This window comes from Ursus americanus, chromosome 11 (assembly GCF_024610735.1).
Source record: "Ursus americanus isolate L20-20 chromosome 11, mUrsAme1.1.p, whole genome shotgun sequence".
Lineage (NCBI taxonomy): Eukaryota > Metazoa > Chordata > Mammalia > Carnivora > Ursidae > Ursus > Ursus americanus.
In genome coordinates this window covers 64486377-64503751 of record NC_142137.1, presented here as the reverse complement: position 1 = coordinate 64503751, position 17375 = coordinate 64486377, and the positions used below count along the sequence as shown (strand labels likewise).

General features: G+C 50.2%; 1 protein-coding gene across 2 annotated transcripts in view; it reads right to left on the bottom strand.

Moving 5' to 3' along the window:
- The window catches only part of TIAM2 (TIAM Rac1 associated GEF 2), a 216159-nt gene that overhangs the window by 10064 nt on the left and 188720 nt on the right, over positions 1-17375 (bottom strand). For both annotated transcript variants that reach the window (XM_045805394.2, XM_045805395.2), the window contains 4 exons: positions 5395-5574; positions 2807-2875; positions 2124-2249; positions 1166-1274 (listed from right to left, as the gene is read on the bottom strand). In XM_045805394.2, coding sequence (XP_045661350.1) covers positions 1166-1274; positions 2124-2249; positions 2807-2875; positions 5395-5574 — 484 coding nt within the window. The remainder of the gene's footprint in view (positions 1-1165; positions 1275-2123; positions 2250-2806; positions 2876-5394; positions 5575-17375) is intronic.

Here is a 17375-nt window from a genome sequence, read left to right as displayed (position 1 = left end):
GCAGCGGAGGCTTCGGCAGCTTCGGGTCTTGTCGCCCGGCTCCCCTGACAGAACGAGAGGACACAGGCGCCCGGTAACCCTCTCTGGAGACGGCTCGGCTGAACGCAAGGACCGCACGGATTTCCCGCAGACGCCTGCCAGGGTCGGAGCCGCCCGTCTGCAGCGCTGCGTGCGGACCGCGTCCCTGCCGCTCGCGACCTTCCGCCCTGCGCCGGCCTCCTGACCTTCCCGCCTCTTCTCCCCGCCACCAGAAATGCGAATCCCGAAGGACGGGACAGAAACGCTTCTGAGACGGACAGACTGGAGAATGTTAACCTCCGGCGTGCGGCCCAGAGCGCAGCCTCCAGGGACAGACCGGCTGCAGCTGCAGCAGCCGTCCGCGCCGGGGCGCGACACGAACAGACCGAACCACGGTGCACGTGATGGGCACGGCGGCCCAAAGCGCCCTACAACACGCGTGCAGCTGCCCAGGGTCACGGCTGTCATCACATCCTCCAGTACACGGCTGACCGGCCCGTGACATCCCCGGGCCTCCAGTCCACCTGCTGCAGGGCAGCCCCAGCGCCGTGTCGGGTGTGCGAGCCAAAGGGAAGAGGGGGGAGGGCGACCCGGCGGGTCTACCTGGGCTTCAAAAAACTGGCAGGCTTCAGTTAAAGCCAATAAAGGAAGATGATGGAAATGTGGAGAGATGAAAGGTACTTCAGGGACAGGATGTGGGCTGTTAACTGTCAGTGTTTGCCTGGTTCCATCAGAAAGGCTTGAACTTTAGTTAACACACTGCTGTGGTTCCTCGGGCCTAAGCAGCTTAACGAGAAAGGAAGAAAACCGCATACATTCTTTACTGTCCCCATCCAGCGGCTTAGGGTTCCCAGTTTTTAGATCAAGGAATTTGGACAAAAAAAAAAAAAAAAAAAAAAAGAATCCAGAGGTAATTTAACAGCAGAGTGACATATGGCAGAGAAACATCTCTGCTCTTAGGACACATGTTCACTCTTACCAGTAAATTGAAATACACTAAGAATTTTTCCTTTAATGTCTGTCAATGTAAAGGTCAGGAACAGAGCATGAGCATTAAAACTGCACTTATCCCTACTTATTAAATGCAAATTTACTATTAACTAAAAAAAAAAAAAAAAGCACAGCTATAAAGGTATGAGCAACTTACCTCGCTCTAGAACCTTCTGTACTTTAATATGATTAGCACAGAATCCACTGTAGAGTTTAAAATGGTCCGCGTAATAAAGGAAAGAGCCTCCAAGGGAAAACAGCAACTTCTAGAAGGGGAGAGAAAAGTCACATTGGACATGGTTGAATCAGTGTCTGTGGCTCTAGCGTGGCATCGGGCCACTTTGGTGCATCCAGAGCCCCTCCCTGTCTTTCAGATACCAGACCGCTAATGCCTCAGAGAAATCACCAAATGAAAGAAACCCAGGATGCCCCATTTTCACAGCGGACAGAGAACAGCCTGGCATTCCCTTAGCAGATCTGCAGTTTGATTGAAAGCCTGGCAGCAGAGCCTACTGACCACGGGCAATCAAAGGACAAGAAAGAAAGTTCTACAAAAATACATCTGACAAAGTGGGATATGAATGATCTGGGAGGATAATCAATCAAGCCACCTCTGCATTACTCGGGACAGATGCTTTTGTCTGTATCCTGCTCTGTCCCCCCCTTCTACCATCTTGCGCCTTTCCTTCCCTGGAGGGGCTCCACACCAGTCACTGATGCTCACACTGGACACAGGGCTCCATCGAAGAACTGCTGACCTATGCTTTTCATCCCAGCATGACATGACTGTGAAGATGTGAGATCAGATGCAGGGCAGGTGCTCCTGCTTCGGAAGCAAGAACTCCCTACATATCCTTCAGCAGATCTGAGCCGAAAGCAGGGTGGACATGGTCAGTCACCGGGCAGACTCTACGTAAGTTGTGCCACCCAGACTTCTGATTACCAGAACCACTCGAGATAAAAATGTGGCCGCTCTTACCACAGCGGAAAAACAGGGCAATGAAAGCACTAAATTTACCTTGTCAGTGGGCAAGGGACAGCAATTTCTTTTTCAAAGGAGAGTTCTGCACTATACCCACTCATTTTTGCTTTAAACTGAAGTCCAAAATACTTACTCTGAACTGTGAGGGAGTCTCAAGGATGTTAAAGTCCGAGGATGCTGAAATCCCATCCTCCAGAGTTTCCAGAAACACCTTTTGAAACTCAAGCATCTCTGGCAAACTTCCAAAAAGTGACTCCATCTATATGAAGGCCGGGATCGGAAAGAGGGTATCAGCAGTGAAGACCCAGAGGCCACTCTAACACCCAGAGACACAGACAAATCCCAAGTTGTTCACCAAGAAGGAGAGAGCAGTAAATCCTTTAAAGAAGGCAGCACATTCACTCCGTGACCTAGTTTACACACAGAGTTTTTACAGCTCTGGTTCCGGTAATTCTAAAATAACTTTAAAAATGGATGTAACATTTTCAGGATTCAAACTGGTGAAAAATGGAAGTCAGTAGGAAAGAACTAATTACTGAGATTTAACAATAACAAGTCATGAACTAAAGAGTAACTTTTGGCCACACCTTCTTCTACAAAAAGGACACTGTCCTACATGGGTAAACTCCTGCCACTGAGCCTCACGTGGCAGAGGCCACATAAACAGCTTTGGAGAAGGCCACACCTGGGTCCCTCTGATGACCCTTTGGTCCTCGATGTTCTTTGGGGATCAGCAGTTATAACCTCTGGGGAGGTCTACTGTTGGGCAAACAGACTAACCTGTGTGTCAGTGAACAGGGGGAAGGGACTGATTACCTCATCTTGAGTGAGAAAGGTCTCATTTTGAAGTGGCTCCAAGTATAATTCAAAGAGGCAGCTCAGATCCTGAAAGACAGAAGAAGGGAATCTTTATCACTCGGTGTCTCCAAAACACCCAGCAGTTTCCTGCAACCCCGACCACAGCTGCAGACTCCCACCGGCAATGATGGATTTCAAGTCTTGTTGAAATTCATGACCCTAAAGGTGGTTACTATTACTTCTGACCTAATTCACAGAGGCTAACAGCACATTGCACTCAGCAGCTGGGTCCCCTATTCTGCCTGGTTAGACAGCCTGGTGCTGGCAGAGCCAGGCTCTTTCCGGGGCCGAGCAGCAGGGGCATCCATCTCCCCGCCGAGGAGGTGAGTCCTGGCGAGCCACCTCTGTCGGGCGTGACCGCACCGGCCAGCTCACCTCACTTCCTCCTCGGCATCAGGGAGCATGGCGACAGCCCCACCGTGGAGCTGAGAGGGACAGGACAAGATCTGGGAAGCTCTTCAACGTCGGGGTTGACACATTAGCACAATTTCAAACTCCCATATTTGAATGCAAGAAAAAATTTCCAAAGATTAAATGCAGTCATAATGTTCATAATCTAGGCCATATCTGAGTCTCTAGTAAACTGGACTCCAGCAGTACAGAGTGATGGGAGTGGACAGTGTTTATAAAACTCTTTACATAAAGCGTTTGTTTAATAATTTGAAGCCAAGACCAGGATATAATTTTGTAATATGAAAGGTTTTTTTTCATGTTTCATTTCTTCTGAAGAATTTTGAGTATGAAAATAGAAGTAATGGATTACAAAGTCCACTACTTTGCTCCCTCCTTTTACAATGGAGAATATAGAGCTGAAGAGCTTTGTAAGAGCCCAAAGCCTCCAGAACCTTACGGCACAGCTCCTGGGAGCAAGTGGCCAGGCCTGTGATGCCTTTTCCTAGATCACAACGAAAAGCTCCCTGGCCTTCCCTCCCTCACCATCCTCCACAGCGACTGCTTCAGAGCAGGGAGATGTGAGAAGTTACTGAACCAGATCTCAGCGAACACACCAATGCCGAAAATTCCAAGTTGCATGCAGGGATCAAGGTTAGATGAACGAGAAGTAAAATCCCGTGTTACATGTCAGCCACAAAAAGAAATGACAAAATAGAAATGGTGTGTGTGGGAATCACGAGGCACCCGGTGTGTTATTTGGTCAGAGACAGGAACGGGCCGCCCTCCTTCCTCGTGCCGCCCGGGGCTGCTCAGAGCACTTACGCAGCACGAGCAGGTGGCCGCCGAGCCGCGGCGCCAGGCAGCTGCAGCCCTAAGAAAACAAAGTGCAGGTTTCTTGCAGAGAGAAGGTCCTTTCTGTCTCGCTCACCCGGAACACCCATCGCAGCACTCGGTCGGCATCTCGGTGCGGCAGCCCTCCCGGGGCGCCGGGGCCCAAGGTAAAGTAGGACCACACCGACAGGAGAAACTCTGATTCCGCCCCCGACTCTGCGGGTGAGAGCTGGTGACCACCCTCCCTCGAGAGGTCAGAGGGTCTCTGAAGCCTCAAACCGCACACAGCTGCTTCGGAAAGGCCATCGTGATCACAGGACGACCCAGAAACCTAGTGTGAGCTCCCGGTGTTCACGTCATCTCCCCACATGAGCTGCTGGACAAGACGCGATGCGATAGGAAAGCAGACTGTCAACTCTATAGCTTTTCTTTCTGGGACCGAAAGGAGGAGCTTTGGGTCGTTCTCCTGGGCTCCCTGTGAGTGGGCCTTCCATAAAGTCCAGATAAATGACAGTAACATTAAGGAAAGGGGAAGCTCAGATTTATCTTGTGGAGAAAGGAGGTGACAGCTGCGTGTGCACATGCGTGTGTGTGTGTGAGCGCACACGCTGGAACAAGGGCACGCCCGTCTGAGAGGGAGCTGGAGGGGACCACCCAAGGCCGTGCAGCCACCCTGAGACAAAGCCTGGTGGGCCTCTCAGCCACGGCCCTGTGCCACGCTGCTTCCAGCAAATACTGAAAGCAAAAGAACCCTGTCTTCCCAGGCTCCTGCGTCCTTCAGAAAATGTTTCTCAAACTACTGACTGGGGTCCTCAGAAAAATAAATGAATTCTTTGGTACTGAAGATTCTCGGCATCTACCCCTCTGTGCCAGGGTGGGAGCAGCCCTGTGATGACCTGCTGCTCCATCGTGGGACCTGTCCCGCACGGCGACCGCCACCAGGCAGGGCTGGGGGCCGCACCAACAGCCGCTTGTGAGCAGATCGTTCCCTAGTTCCTCATCCCCTGAAGTCCTCCAGCCCTCTCCGACTAAACCAGGACAGACTCCGTTCCCACAGACTGCACATGACAAACCAGAACAGCTGTTTCCATAGCGAAAGCTACCTCGGTAACGAATGAGCCGAGAATCTAATTCTTCCCAGTGCTCGCAGCTCGTCAGCCCTCTCACCCAGCCTCTCGGGCAGCAGTCGGCTGCCTCCAGGAGCAGGCGGCTCCATCACGAGTGCTGGGGGTCCAGGCAGATGTGACCTGGGGACCCTGCCGACAGACAGCTGGCCACCCCGGGAGACCGCGCAGGAAAGAACATGCAGCACCTTCCGTTACCTTCACATAGGACTTCTCCGTGTCCATCAGCTCCTGGATGACTTTCCGGAGGCGATCTGCATCGGAGAGGTGGCGAGCCAGAGGCCGCAGAGGTGGGTCCCGAGTCCCCCTCGGCCCTTCCATGCCGTCGCTCTGCGTGTCGCTGAAACTCCTACACAGCGCAGCGATCTGTTCCGCACTCTGAGAGATGGGGAGACGGGGGGAATAACGTACAGGACACGCTCCATTATTACCAGCTTCCCAGCAAGGACACAGACAGCGTTGATCTTTGCCCCACACTTTCTAGGCAATCTCACAGGGTGAAAATCTAGGGCAAATGGTCTCATTCATCTCAGACGAGTCTGGCTATTACTTAAGATAATGGTAGTAAAGATATGAGCTCAGTGTTTACACATGATGCTTTTTTGTTGTCCTAATAGCTGTCTGACAGATGGTTCTTTCGTACTGTAACTAGAAAACAAGGCACAGGGCTAGGAATAGAGTTGTGGGAGCTCTAAAGCCAACCTTGCAGCTTTCTAAGAGTACACGGACGAGCCTCCCCTAAGAACAGCCCTGGGGGCCTCCATGGTGTGGCACCCCAAGGATTTTAGGATGGCTTGGCCACAAGGGGCTTGCAGCTCTGCCCTCAAATCCAACCATGAGCTCTGCAGTCTGGCGCCAAGTAGCAGAATACGAGTGAAAAGATTAGAGATGTTGCACTTGCTGGGAATGGATGTGAAGGGGAGGGATGTCGCCTACCCTGCGGGGAGCAGAGACCACCTACCTGCCCCAGCCCAGGAGGGCCCAGAGGGGAGCAGGTGATACAACAAAACCCGGAGAAGAGGGATGAACTGGCTTCGTGGGAACCTTCCCGATAATAGTGGGAATGGAATCATCCAGACTGAGGGACCAGAGGAGTGGCTGTCAGTCTGGGGGGACTGCCAGCCGTTAGTGCAAGTTCCTACTTGGATTTAAGCACAGTATTGAAAAAAGCCTTCTCAAGGGGAGCCGTTTGTATGGTCCTGCCTGAGGCTGGTGGTTTGAAGTCTCGAATATGTCTCCTCCCGCGTGCTTCCACAGTCCTGGAGTGTCATCAGATTACACTCAGTGTCTTTCCACTATCTTTCTCCTTCCATCCCACCCCGTTCCAAGTTCCAGCCCATCTTACCACCTACCACCGTGTAAGCCTGTCCGGGCAGGGGCTTTTCCCCGTCACTGCCCCAGGGTCCCAGCTCTGGCCGGGGTCCCAGCCGGCACCCCGCTCACCTCCGCCTCACTGCCGATGTTCCAAGAGACAAAGCAGCATGGCCCCAGTACAGATGACTAACGGCCATCCATCTTTGGCAACTCTGTCTCTTGGCTACAACTCTCTCTCCTTCAGCTGAAGTGCCGTCAGGCCTGATCTCTAGCACTCTGGCTGGGATAAAAAGCTGAACTTGGCAGAACCATCTTGTAATGCTTCATTCATATTCTTGGGGACGTTTCAGAGTGTGAACAACTCACACAAGCGTGTGGATGGACCACAGGGGCCTGATGAATACTTGCTGTAAAGGCAGACACCTGACACATGAACATGGCTCAGTACGCAAACAGGACACTCTTGCCCTCCCTTCCTGTCTCCCCTCTGCTCCACCCTCCACATCGATCTTCTGGCTAATCTTTCAATTCAGAGGGTCCTGGAAAGCACACGTGTTCCAAGGGAGAACCACAGAATGAGCCAGAAAGGACAGGAGGGAATGAGCACCGTAATATAGAGCCCACTCAGGGGAGTGAAAGTGAGCATCCCCTCCCAGCCAGATATCTGTGACCAGAACTCCCAGGCTGGGGAGCTCTTGATGTATCATTGTTTCTCTCTTGTTGTCACATAAATCTTGGTGCAAAAGTTAGATCAACTAAGTAATAGGTACTAAGCTTCCAACCAGACACACAGACATATATAATACAAAATAATTTACTTCTCCAAACAGTTCAAAGTATATGTAAGTACTAACAATTCTCCTTTGATATATGCATTATCCACAGTTTTGTTCATTAACGGTGAAGGCAAGCGTATTTCGGTAACATCTGTCAGAAGACATTCACTCCGGGTAAACTTGCAAAAAATAAGAAAACAGATGTGGATCTTACGGCACCATTCGAAATGCATCTTGATTTATCAAAATGTCTCACTTTGGGTTTAAAACAACCAAATCTTATGATTCATTACTGAAGGAATTCCAGCACCATTCAGCCAGGCCCTAAAAGCCTAAAGATATACAGTAAAAGCCAAACAGAACAGTGCAGCCAAAAGGCGGCTCTTCTCTCTTCCGGGACGTGAGCTCATAAAGAAGCACTAGGGAAGACGGCCAGACCACCCCACACTCTGTGCTCCTCCTTTCCAGGGGATCTCAACCCTGGCCACACATTAAGCTGTTTCGGGAGCTTTAAAAAAAAAAATACCCATGGCTAGACCGACTCACTCAGAAGCTGTGGGGCCCACGCTATGGTGATTTTGTAAAAGCTTCCCAAGTGAGGCCACCGTGGGACCCATGTGAGAACTGCTCTACCTATCAGTACAGTGAGCAGCCCCCACTTCGGTTTCCCAGCAGCCGTGCTGCCTTCAGCCTGATCACGCTGTCCCCATGGTCTACAAGAAGGACGACGTAAAAGGTACGTGGCCTGAGGAAGTGGACGGAATCATACCCATGACCCTGGTATTCCGGGTCCGGCCCTCTACGAACTGAGCTAAACCACCCCAGGTAATAATACTGAGACTCCAAAACTCACTTATTTGAAATCTCTATACTGATATTTGCACCACAAGCTCAGACAATATAATTTTGCAATTCTGAAAAATAACAGCTTCCAGGGCTATAGGATCTATATTAAGCTCACATATACTGCGCAAAATAAGATCTGACAAAATGCACCATAAGTTAATGGCAGCTGGTGAGCTTACAGCTTTGCCTTGCTGGGATGTCAAAAATCACACCTAACAATGCAGTGTTAAAATAACGAGATTTTAAAAATAAAGTATCTTGCCATTTTAGAAAATCAGAATTCATTTTAAGAACACTTTTGGTAAGACTAACTTGGAAAAGTGAATGTTCGTGGAGATTTTGATAGCAAATGTACTTTTTAAGGTGCTACAATGAAGTGCTCAAATGCGACAAAGTCACCTTTCCCAGGCAGAGCGGCTGAGCTGCTGTCTGGGGGAGGTGGTGATGGTTTCTTGGGATCAGGAGGCAGGAACTCTAACAGAAGACTAATTGTGAAGGTGTTTTTACATTGTATCTGCCAGAGTTGCCTGGGGGTTACGCTTCAGTGTCTGTGTTCTTAGTGACAGTCATCAACACTGAACTGTCACAGGTAGAATTCTGGGTGTGTCTGATAAGCAGTTTCTAGTAACAGTGACTACTTTGGGCAGTTTTCACAACCAAAACAGTGATGGGGGTGAAAAGCACAGGCAAGGTGCAGAGGACCAGAGTTCTAACCCGGCTGTGCGCCAGTCCTCCACAAGATCCCGGGTAAGGCTCATTTCTGAGTTGACTTCCTTACGCAGCATCACCTACCCCATCAGGTAACCCCTGAACTGCCTGCTAGGTCACGGACAGAAGGGAACTCGCATTTGCTGAGTCCCTGCTGTGTGCCAGACAGACACAGCCGGCAGGTGTTCTCCCAAATCTGCTGACACACAATCCTTATTGGGACTCAGACTACACAGACAACAGACAAGGGGCGGGGGACTGTGATGGCACAGGACCATCTCCTGTCTACTCTCTGCAGGGTGCCCACCCCTCCCGAGAGCATGGGGCAAAGCAGATGTGCTCCTCGGCCTCTGCCCCTGTGGTCGTGGCTTCCTGGCCGACGGAATGCAAACGCACCCCAGGTGTGCCGGGGATGCTGCCACCAGCCCCCGGAGGCCACCTCTGCTTGGAGAAGCACCGACAGCTCCCACACATCTGCAGACAACCTCAACATCCTTTAGGCTGATCCCCTGCACCACCGTCCCCCAACCCCATCGCGGGAATGCTGCTTTAAAAGCAACAGACAGATGTTTACAAGTCGGGAGGCGGGGGGGGGGGGTGCGTGTGGATCCGGGAGCCCAGCAGTGTGCGCCTGTGCAGGAGAAAGAACCCCCCACCCTCAGACGCACACCTCCGATTAGTACCTTCCAGTTTGCAGGTCCAGTGCTAAGAATCCGGGTTCACTGTGGCATCATTTTTTTATAGAAGAGCACAAAACAAACACTTTCTTTATGAATTCCTTAAAAAAAAAGAAACGAAAACCGTTTTCCCGAAAACTGTGTTAGGAGGATACAGCAGTGATACTGACCAAAGTTTTTTCAGGTTTTTAAGCTTTCACTACGGCTGATCCCTGCTTGAAAATGATCTTATTTGCAGATGAGGATAATCTCCCTGAAGACCTGGGCATCAAAGTGCTCAAGTGCTCTCACCCCCCCCCCACACACACACAGTGTGAGGCGGTGGATACGTTCATTTCCCAGCGTCTGTGCATAGCAAATCATCGGGTTGTACACTTTAAAGATACAGTTCTGTCAACTATTACCGTGATAAAACTGCCGGAGAAAAGATATCTGAAAGCTGCTTTTGGTTTTGTTGTTTTAAATGTATGGCTAAGCAGACCTTCTGCTTCCTTATTCTAGGGCTGAAGCGTGTCTTTCCTCCAGGAGCCCCACCTCTCGGCAGTGGCAGCACAACAGCTAAGGATGGTCAAGCACCTGGCCCCGGGGTCTCTTTGGAGGAATGCAAGGGCAGAGCCTCTTTCTCAAACATTCTGAGATGCCCCTTCTGACCTTGATTCAGTGCAATACTCCTGCACAGAAAGGTGTCGTGCCCCTTTCCTCCTGGTTCAGATTAATAAAATCTGATCCCCTGGGCATTAACAACTTTGACGTTTACTTTGCTCTTATTTGGAGATGGCTACCTGAGGCTTTTCGATTTTGCCCTAGGATTTGGATCTTAAAAGAAAAAATCACCATGGGATAAGTACATCCCATTGTCCAAAACGATTCTGAGATTCCGCAGCTACGCCATGGAACATCGGGGCCATCGGGAGCCCTGCGGCTCAGCAGCCAAGCTTGGCCTGGGCTTTCCCACCGCCGTCTGCAGCCCAGTCCTCGTGGGGACGGCTGGTACCTCGGACTCCCCTGTCAGAGGCATCTATCTGTACTGCTTGGGCTCCAAATACTTCCAGCCTAAAAAAAGGGCTGAAAAGTACTGCATAATTTGGAGTTCTATTTCACAGGGAAATACTTAAAAGTAAATGACAGCATTTGCAGCGTGCACTCCTTTCAGTCCCTGGCTGAGAGGAAATAGTTGTTAACTTGAAAGGGAGATCCTTAATGGACTTAGCTGACAGGCAGACCTAACAGGAAAGATACCCTTGTCCTGCTGGGGTAACTGGTCCTATGACAACATGGGGTCGTTTAGGCAGATCCCTAGCTGCTGCCACGTCCTCTTCTCTCTCCACCCCCAGACCAGCTGAGATGGAGCTGATCACCGGGGACCGCATTCCGGTCTGGATCACGGTCACAGAGTTTCATTACACCAGCATACGAAGCAGAAGAGCTAGGTTTCTACTACTTCTATTATGCCTAAAAAGAATATTGGAAAAAATGAAAAACAAGCTTTAAACTCTGGACAAATGGCCAGTTATCCTCAAGGGCATCTAGCCCTGGGAAGGTGTGGTCTGCATGTTGTGTGTTCTCATACTGTGCGCTTATCACCTGGAAGCTATGAGAATCCTGCAGGACTCAATAATCTGAGTACAACTATGGTGTCAACTGTCACATCCCAGCAAATTAGTTGTCAGTAAAGTTCCTCTCAGTTTAAAAAAAGGAATATCTAAAAATTGTACAAAGGACTTCTCAATTTACTCTGCACTACATTAAAGTCACTGACTGACTTACAGAAAGATCTAATATTATCCCCAAATGGCCCTGGCAGCGGGAATCCAGAAGGGGTGCAAAGGGCTAAATGACTTCCCTGGAAGGCTAGCGAGCAGAGATGGGCTTCATCCCACAGGGAGCAAGGGTGGCCCCCAGTATCCCGTCGGGGCCAGGTCAGACTTCAGTGGCTACAGGCCCCGCAGCCAAGTGGACGCACCCCCCCCCCAGGGGCTTCTCAGGAGGGGAGGAGGGGGCAGTGCTCAGCACCATGGCAGGCTGGGGTGGGGGTTTAAAAGCATTCAAGGTGATCAATGAAATTCATATTTCAGGGGCCACTTGTCTTAGTGAAACAATCCCTGGACGGAAAACTCTAGAGAAACAGGTTTTTTATTTATCAAAATGGTACAAAAAGGATGAGGAAACACCCATACTCTTCTCTAGACCAAAGGGTTCTATTTCCAAAAGCAGAAGGGGAACGGAAACTGTTCAGAGTAAATGTGAGCTCATGTCACAGGAGAGCCCTTATTTTACACCGAAACAAAGAGGAACCGAATCAATCCGGGCACAGAAATGCACTGAGGTAACGGGACAGTTACCAGCGACGGGACAGACGCGTGGCTGCTGGCCCGAGAAGGCCACAACTTACTGGGAAGCACAGGAAGGAGGTGTGCCTTTTGTGTGTCTCCACCGCATACGAACACACATGCACAGATGTTCTAAACATGGAATGGTATATATCACATATGCAGTGTTAACCAAGACATTTTTATCCTTTGGCTCATTTGAATTTTCTCTTTTACAGTGGTTTAATTTTTAAGTATTTTTAATAAATGCACTCCCTTCCTGTCACTTTAAAAAAAAAAATCGATCTGAGGTTGAAAAGGCTCAAAGTGTTCTGTTTCTATGGACACAGTGCTGAACAGACGGACACAATTCCTTCGCTCGTGGCACCCGAGTCTGGCTGGGAAGACGCACTCTGTGCAAGTGATTCAAGATGCTCGGCCCCCAAGTGTGGGGTCCTGCGGACACAGAACCGGGGCCTACCATGGTCCGGGCTGCGAACGCTGACGCCGTGCATTCAAGGGTGAAGAAGTTCTCTATGCTGAGCGAAGTCTGGGGCTGGAGGGAGCACGGGGTGCGCCAGGACCTGGGGGCCAGAGCAGCTGTGGCTGGAGGGTCAGGCAGAGCAGGAAGACCCGTGGGTGGGGGGGGAGACAGAGGCAGGGCCCGGGCCCTCAGGGGTGAGCAGGGGTGGGGACGGGGTTGGGCGATCCTGACGTGGCACAGTGGCTAATCCCTACCACCTGTTAAGTACGCATCTGACAGAGGATGACACGGTGAGCGTGGTGGTGGCGTGAACGACGGAGGAGCGTGCACCCTGAGTGGGGCAGCCCATCACCCGAGCCCCTTTTCATCACCCTGGCGAACGTGCAAAGCTCACGCTGAGGGCCTCCGAGCACACGCTGGACCAAGATTTCTGAAACAATTCCTTTTTCCGAGACAGGAGGTTTCCGCACACAGGCTCTGGAGGTGCCCCGCGGCTGGCCACGGCGGTTCCCTGCTCCGTGGCCCTGATTGAGTCTCCCCCCCCCCACTCCGTGTGCTCACCTGGAAAGCAGGGGTCATGTTTTATAGGGTCCTTGCGCCAAGTCAATGAGGTAAAACGTAAAAATACTTATCACAGCACAAGGGATCGATAAAAGTTAACATTTGTACGGGAGCTTAGTTTGCCAAGTTTTGCCATTTTTTTCAAAGTATAGAAGAAAAAAATTTCCTCTGAATTCCCCGAAGGGTGAGCCAGGATTTCGGCATTCTCTCACGGAGCCCCCCTCTAGGCCAGGTCTGCTCTGGGTGCAGAGGATGAAGCTCTGAGCCCCTCAATGAAAACCCTGCCCTTCTGTGAGGGGGGGGGAGGAGGGGCGGGGGGGGGGCAGAGAGAGGGGAGAGATCACGGGGAGGAAGGGGGAGCACAGGCATCTCAGAGGGAGGTGGAAGGGCTCTGGGGAGGGGCACATGGAGGGCACGGCCCAGGGGCTGCAGCTTCCACGGCTGGTGGGAAGAGAAGCCAAGTTTGTGCAAACTCTCGAGGGAGGGAGAACAGCAGCGCGGTCGTGTGGCACCTGTGTGCTCCCAGAGTAAAAACTCCTCTGTGCTCCTGGGGAGGGAGCAGCCGACCCAGAACCACTGTGAACAGGGCCTGCTGCCTGCCTTCTGCTCGGTTTCTTTAACTAGAGTTGGGTTAGAACTCAGAAACGAGTAAGACAAGCCGTCTCTGCCCAGGATGTCTCAAGGGCAAGGGCAGCATTTCTACACCACCGGGCAGTTCCTTCACAGAAAAGATTGGGTGGTTCGAGGTCACTCTTAGAGTTTACACAATATGGCTCATCCCATCTAATAGAGCCCGTGCCGGGTCCTGTGTCTTCGCTTCCCCGTTTTTCACCCAGAAAGCAAGCGATGGCTTCCTTCCGATGTACAATTAAACCTGTGCATCCAGAGACGCACGTGGGCCAGAGCTTCTGCCGGACTTGTGCATGCAAAACTATGCGGCCCAGGGCACCAGAGAGACTTTGATGAGCCCCTCAAAAACGGACAGGAAGAGGCAGGGCAGATCATCAGAGCAAGGGTCAGCCAACGTAGGCCTCTGGACCCGCGGAACCCTCCGTCTGTTGCTGGAGATCAAGTTTTATTAGCACCCGGCCGCCGCGCTCGTTCACCTGCCCGGAGTCTCTGGCTGCTTCCACCCTGAAGTGCAGAGCTCAAGGCTGGCCAGAGCCGAAAATATTTCCTGTCCCTTCACAGGAAAAGTTTGCCAACTCCTGATAGCAATGACCCCAAATCACAAAAGATTCTTCTTCTGAAATTAGCCTTAATTAAAACTCAACATAACCTATAAAACTCTATTCTGAAAATTTTTAGTGAGAAAAGTGGAAACTTAAAAAATGACTTTTATGTTATTTTTCTAGAGACTACAAATGGCATCTTAATTCACATGAGATATAAGCCCTTTTATGTCCTATGCTTTCAACTGTGTCCAAAACACAGCACCTGCCTGCCCGGCTGGCGCGGATCCAGAGCTCCGAACTCTCGCTGGGTTTTGCTTTACTTTGTGCTGCTTTTTGATGCCTAAGACAATTCTGTTTGTCCTGTGATTCAGGGCAGTTAGACCTGAATTTTAATCCTTTCTGTGATGACTTTATACCACTTAACATTCGTTCTAAATATGTTTGTCTGGTTAAAGATGTCTCTAAGCCAATATCTTTCAACTGAATTTTTTTTGTAAAACATATACTTAACTATGACTTTTCCATCAACACTACTCTCAGCCACTCTTCCACCCAGAGGTGCTAATATCTGGGCTCAGGTCCACTTCCCTTCTCTTCCTTCAGTATTCTCTCATAGCCCACTTTCATCCTGGCAGTCAAATAAATTAAACTTGTGTATTTACCGTAACCCTTCTTTAGCAGTTAATGTCTTCACTGAACATTCTAGTCGGTTTCCGTGTTTACTGCCAGTTTTCCCAAACACAGCATTTCTATTCAAGAGTTAGGTCTCTGACTTTATTCTTGGCAACAGATAATAGATTACTGAAGCAGTTTCTGCAGGAAAGGTCTTGAAGTGTTACATTTCTGAGGATTTACTGAGCCTTTTTTTTCTATTTGAAGGAAAACAATCCATCAGTATAAACACCAATTGCGATCATATTCTTGACCAGCTAGAGCTTTGTTCAATCTGACAGCCACCAATTTTCCGGGCAGGTCAAGTCTGTATGAGAAATAAAAGACTGAGGGCAAGACAGCTAAACCCTGGAAAGGGGTGATCGCACACGCTTGGGCTTAACAGTTCAGGCTGTGTCCGCCTCTCCCTAGGACAGCGCTGCCCAGCAACCTCAGCCCAGGCTGCCCCCAAGCTGAGTCCTCTCCCCTTTCCTGCGGTTCCCTAAGAAGTATATTGTCTTTCTAGTTGTCATCTACATGGGCTCCTGGTGGCCTTACCCAGAAAAACAAAAAGTAGGGTAGCACCTGGTTCCTAGCTGCAGACCAAGCACTGAGCTCCGCGAGCAGCTCTAAGATGCTCAGAATACTCTTAAGTCGGTTGCACCCATCCCAGTTCCCCGATGGTCCTCCTTGAGCATCTCAGCTTCCAGACTGCCGCAGACTTGCATTCCTTAGTTGGCTTGTCTGTCTTCCCATGTTGGTCTAACAGAAGCCTTGGGTCTGCCCATTCCCACAGAGCCCTCTCATCCGCGAGGGTGGGGCTGGGGGGTTGCAGGCACTTCACAGCCACACGGACTAACGGGGCCGACAGCAGCCCCCCTCATCCACCCAGGCTTAGCACCCCTCGCAGTTTACAAAGCTATTTCTCACACATGGCTCTCCTTTGATCTCACCTCCTTGAAACTATCATGGAAATACTGTCCTATTCTTTTTAATAAGGATATAAGGATTCAGAGGACGAGGAGACTTTCCGAAAGCCCGCCAAGCAGGCAGTGGGAGGCTCCAGCACTTGGTTCCCACCTGTCCAGCAACAGCAGATTAAGAGACAAACATCTTTCCCCCGTAGTACAGCAAGGGATGAAATCCTTCTTGTGAATCTTATCTCTTCTATATCCCACTCTCCAAATGCAAACTGCAAATATGCTGTTTGGGATAGTCGTGGCCACAGTGACACTCAGAGTCACCGCCAGGTGACAGCAGCACATGCCCCCCGCCCCCGCCCTGAGAAGGAGGCATGGAATAGCCAGCATGCTTGCAGTTGCCCTCACAGTCTCCAGAAGAAACCAAGCCATGGTTTCTCTTTCTGGGACAGGTGGACGAGAGTATATGCTCTGACTTGGGGGATGAAGGGGGCTATCTCCCTGCCTGAATTTGATGCAGATGAATTATGAATTCTTTAAAAACATTCCTGAGCATTTGAACTTCACCATCTATGATCTCTTTCTGTACAGCAAACCAAGGTAGCTACCTGGGCTGACGGCCCTGCACGACCCCACGGAGCTGCGGGAAGACGGGAGTCGGCTCTTCTCACCCACTCTGGTGGCTCGTACCTTTAGGACACTGTAACAACTATACTGACATTTTTTTTTTTAAGATTTTATTTATTTGAGAGCGAGGTAGAGAGGAGAGAGAGCGAGCACGAGCAGGGGGAGAGGGGCAGAGGAGAGAGAGAAGCAGAAGCAGACTCCCCACTGAGCAGAGAGCCTGACGCGGGACTCGATCCCAGGACCCCGAGATCATGACCTCAGCTGAAGGCAGATACTTACTCAACTGAGCCACCCAGGCGACCATACCTACAGCGACTTCTACCGATTGCTGTTCCAGTAGGTTGCATGGGTCAAGGATGGCCCTCAGTCACCTACGAAGAATGGTGCGGGGGTAGGGAGAGAAAGTCTAGACCCTCCGACTTGTCTGAAACCTACCACATCCTCTTTGGGCTTAAAAAGGCCTGGACTGTCAGTTCTAATATTTGGCTGAAAATAGTACCTGGAAACCGGTTTCTAAAAAACTGTAGCTTTGGGAAGAAAAATCACAAAAATATGAAATGTAAATTATTTGTTAATATCCTGACCACCTTTCTTGGGCATGGATGTTGCCAAGTGCTATTTGCCTTGACTGAGCACAGATACAACCTGCAGTCCCCTTTATTCCAGTTGTAGTTAATTTTTTTCCCTAGATTTAAGCAGTGTTATTTTTTTAGAGATTTATTTGAGAGAAAGAGAGAGGAAAAGGCAAAAGGAGAGAGAATCCCAAGCAGACTCTGCACTGAGAACGGAACCTGACACAGGGCTGGATCTCACGACCCTGAGATCATGACCTGAGCTGAAACCCCGAGAGTCAGATACTTAGCCGACTGAGCCGCCCCAGCGCCCCATTTAATCAGCATTATGATCGAGTTTGTTACATTACTCTGGGTTGTATCTTACTGACGGGGTCTCAAGTTAATCATCTCCTGTGGAACAATGTCTGCCTCACACACATTTATCTGAGACTTCACCATCAATCTCTAAAAATCTAACACTGACTTGACAACAGAAATGAGGTCATAAAATTTAAACTAGGACACAATTATTTTTGATAAACCATTTGGCAATATGATCAACCTTCTAGAAAATGCA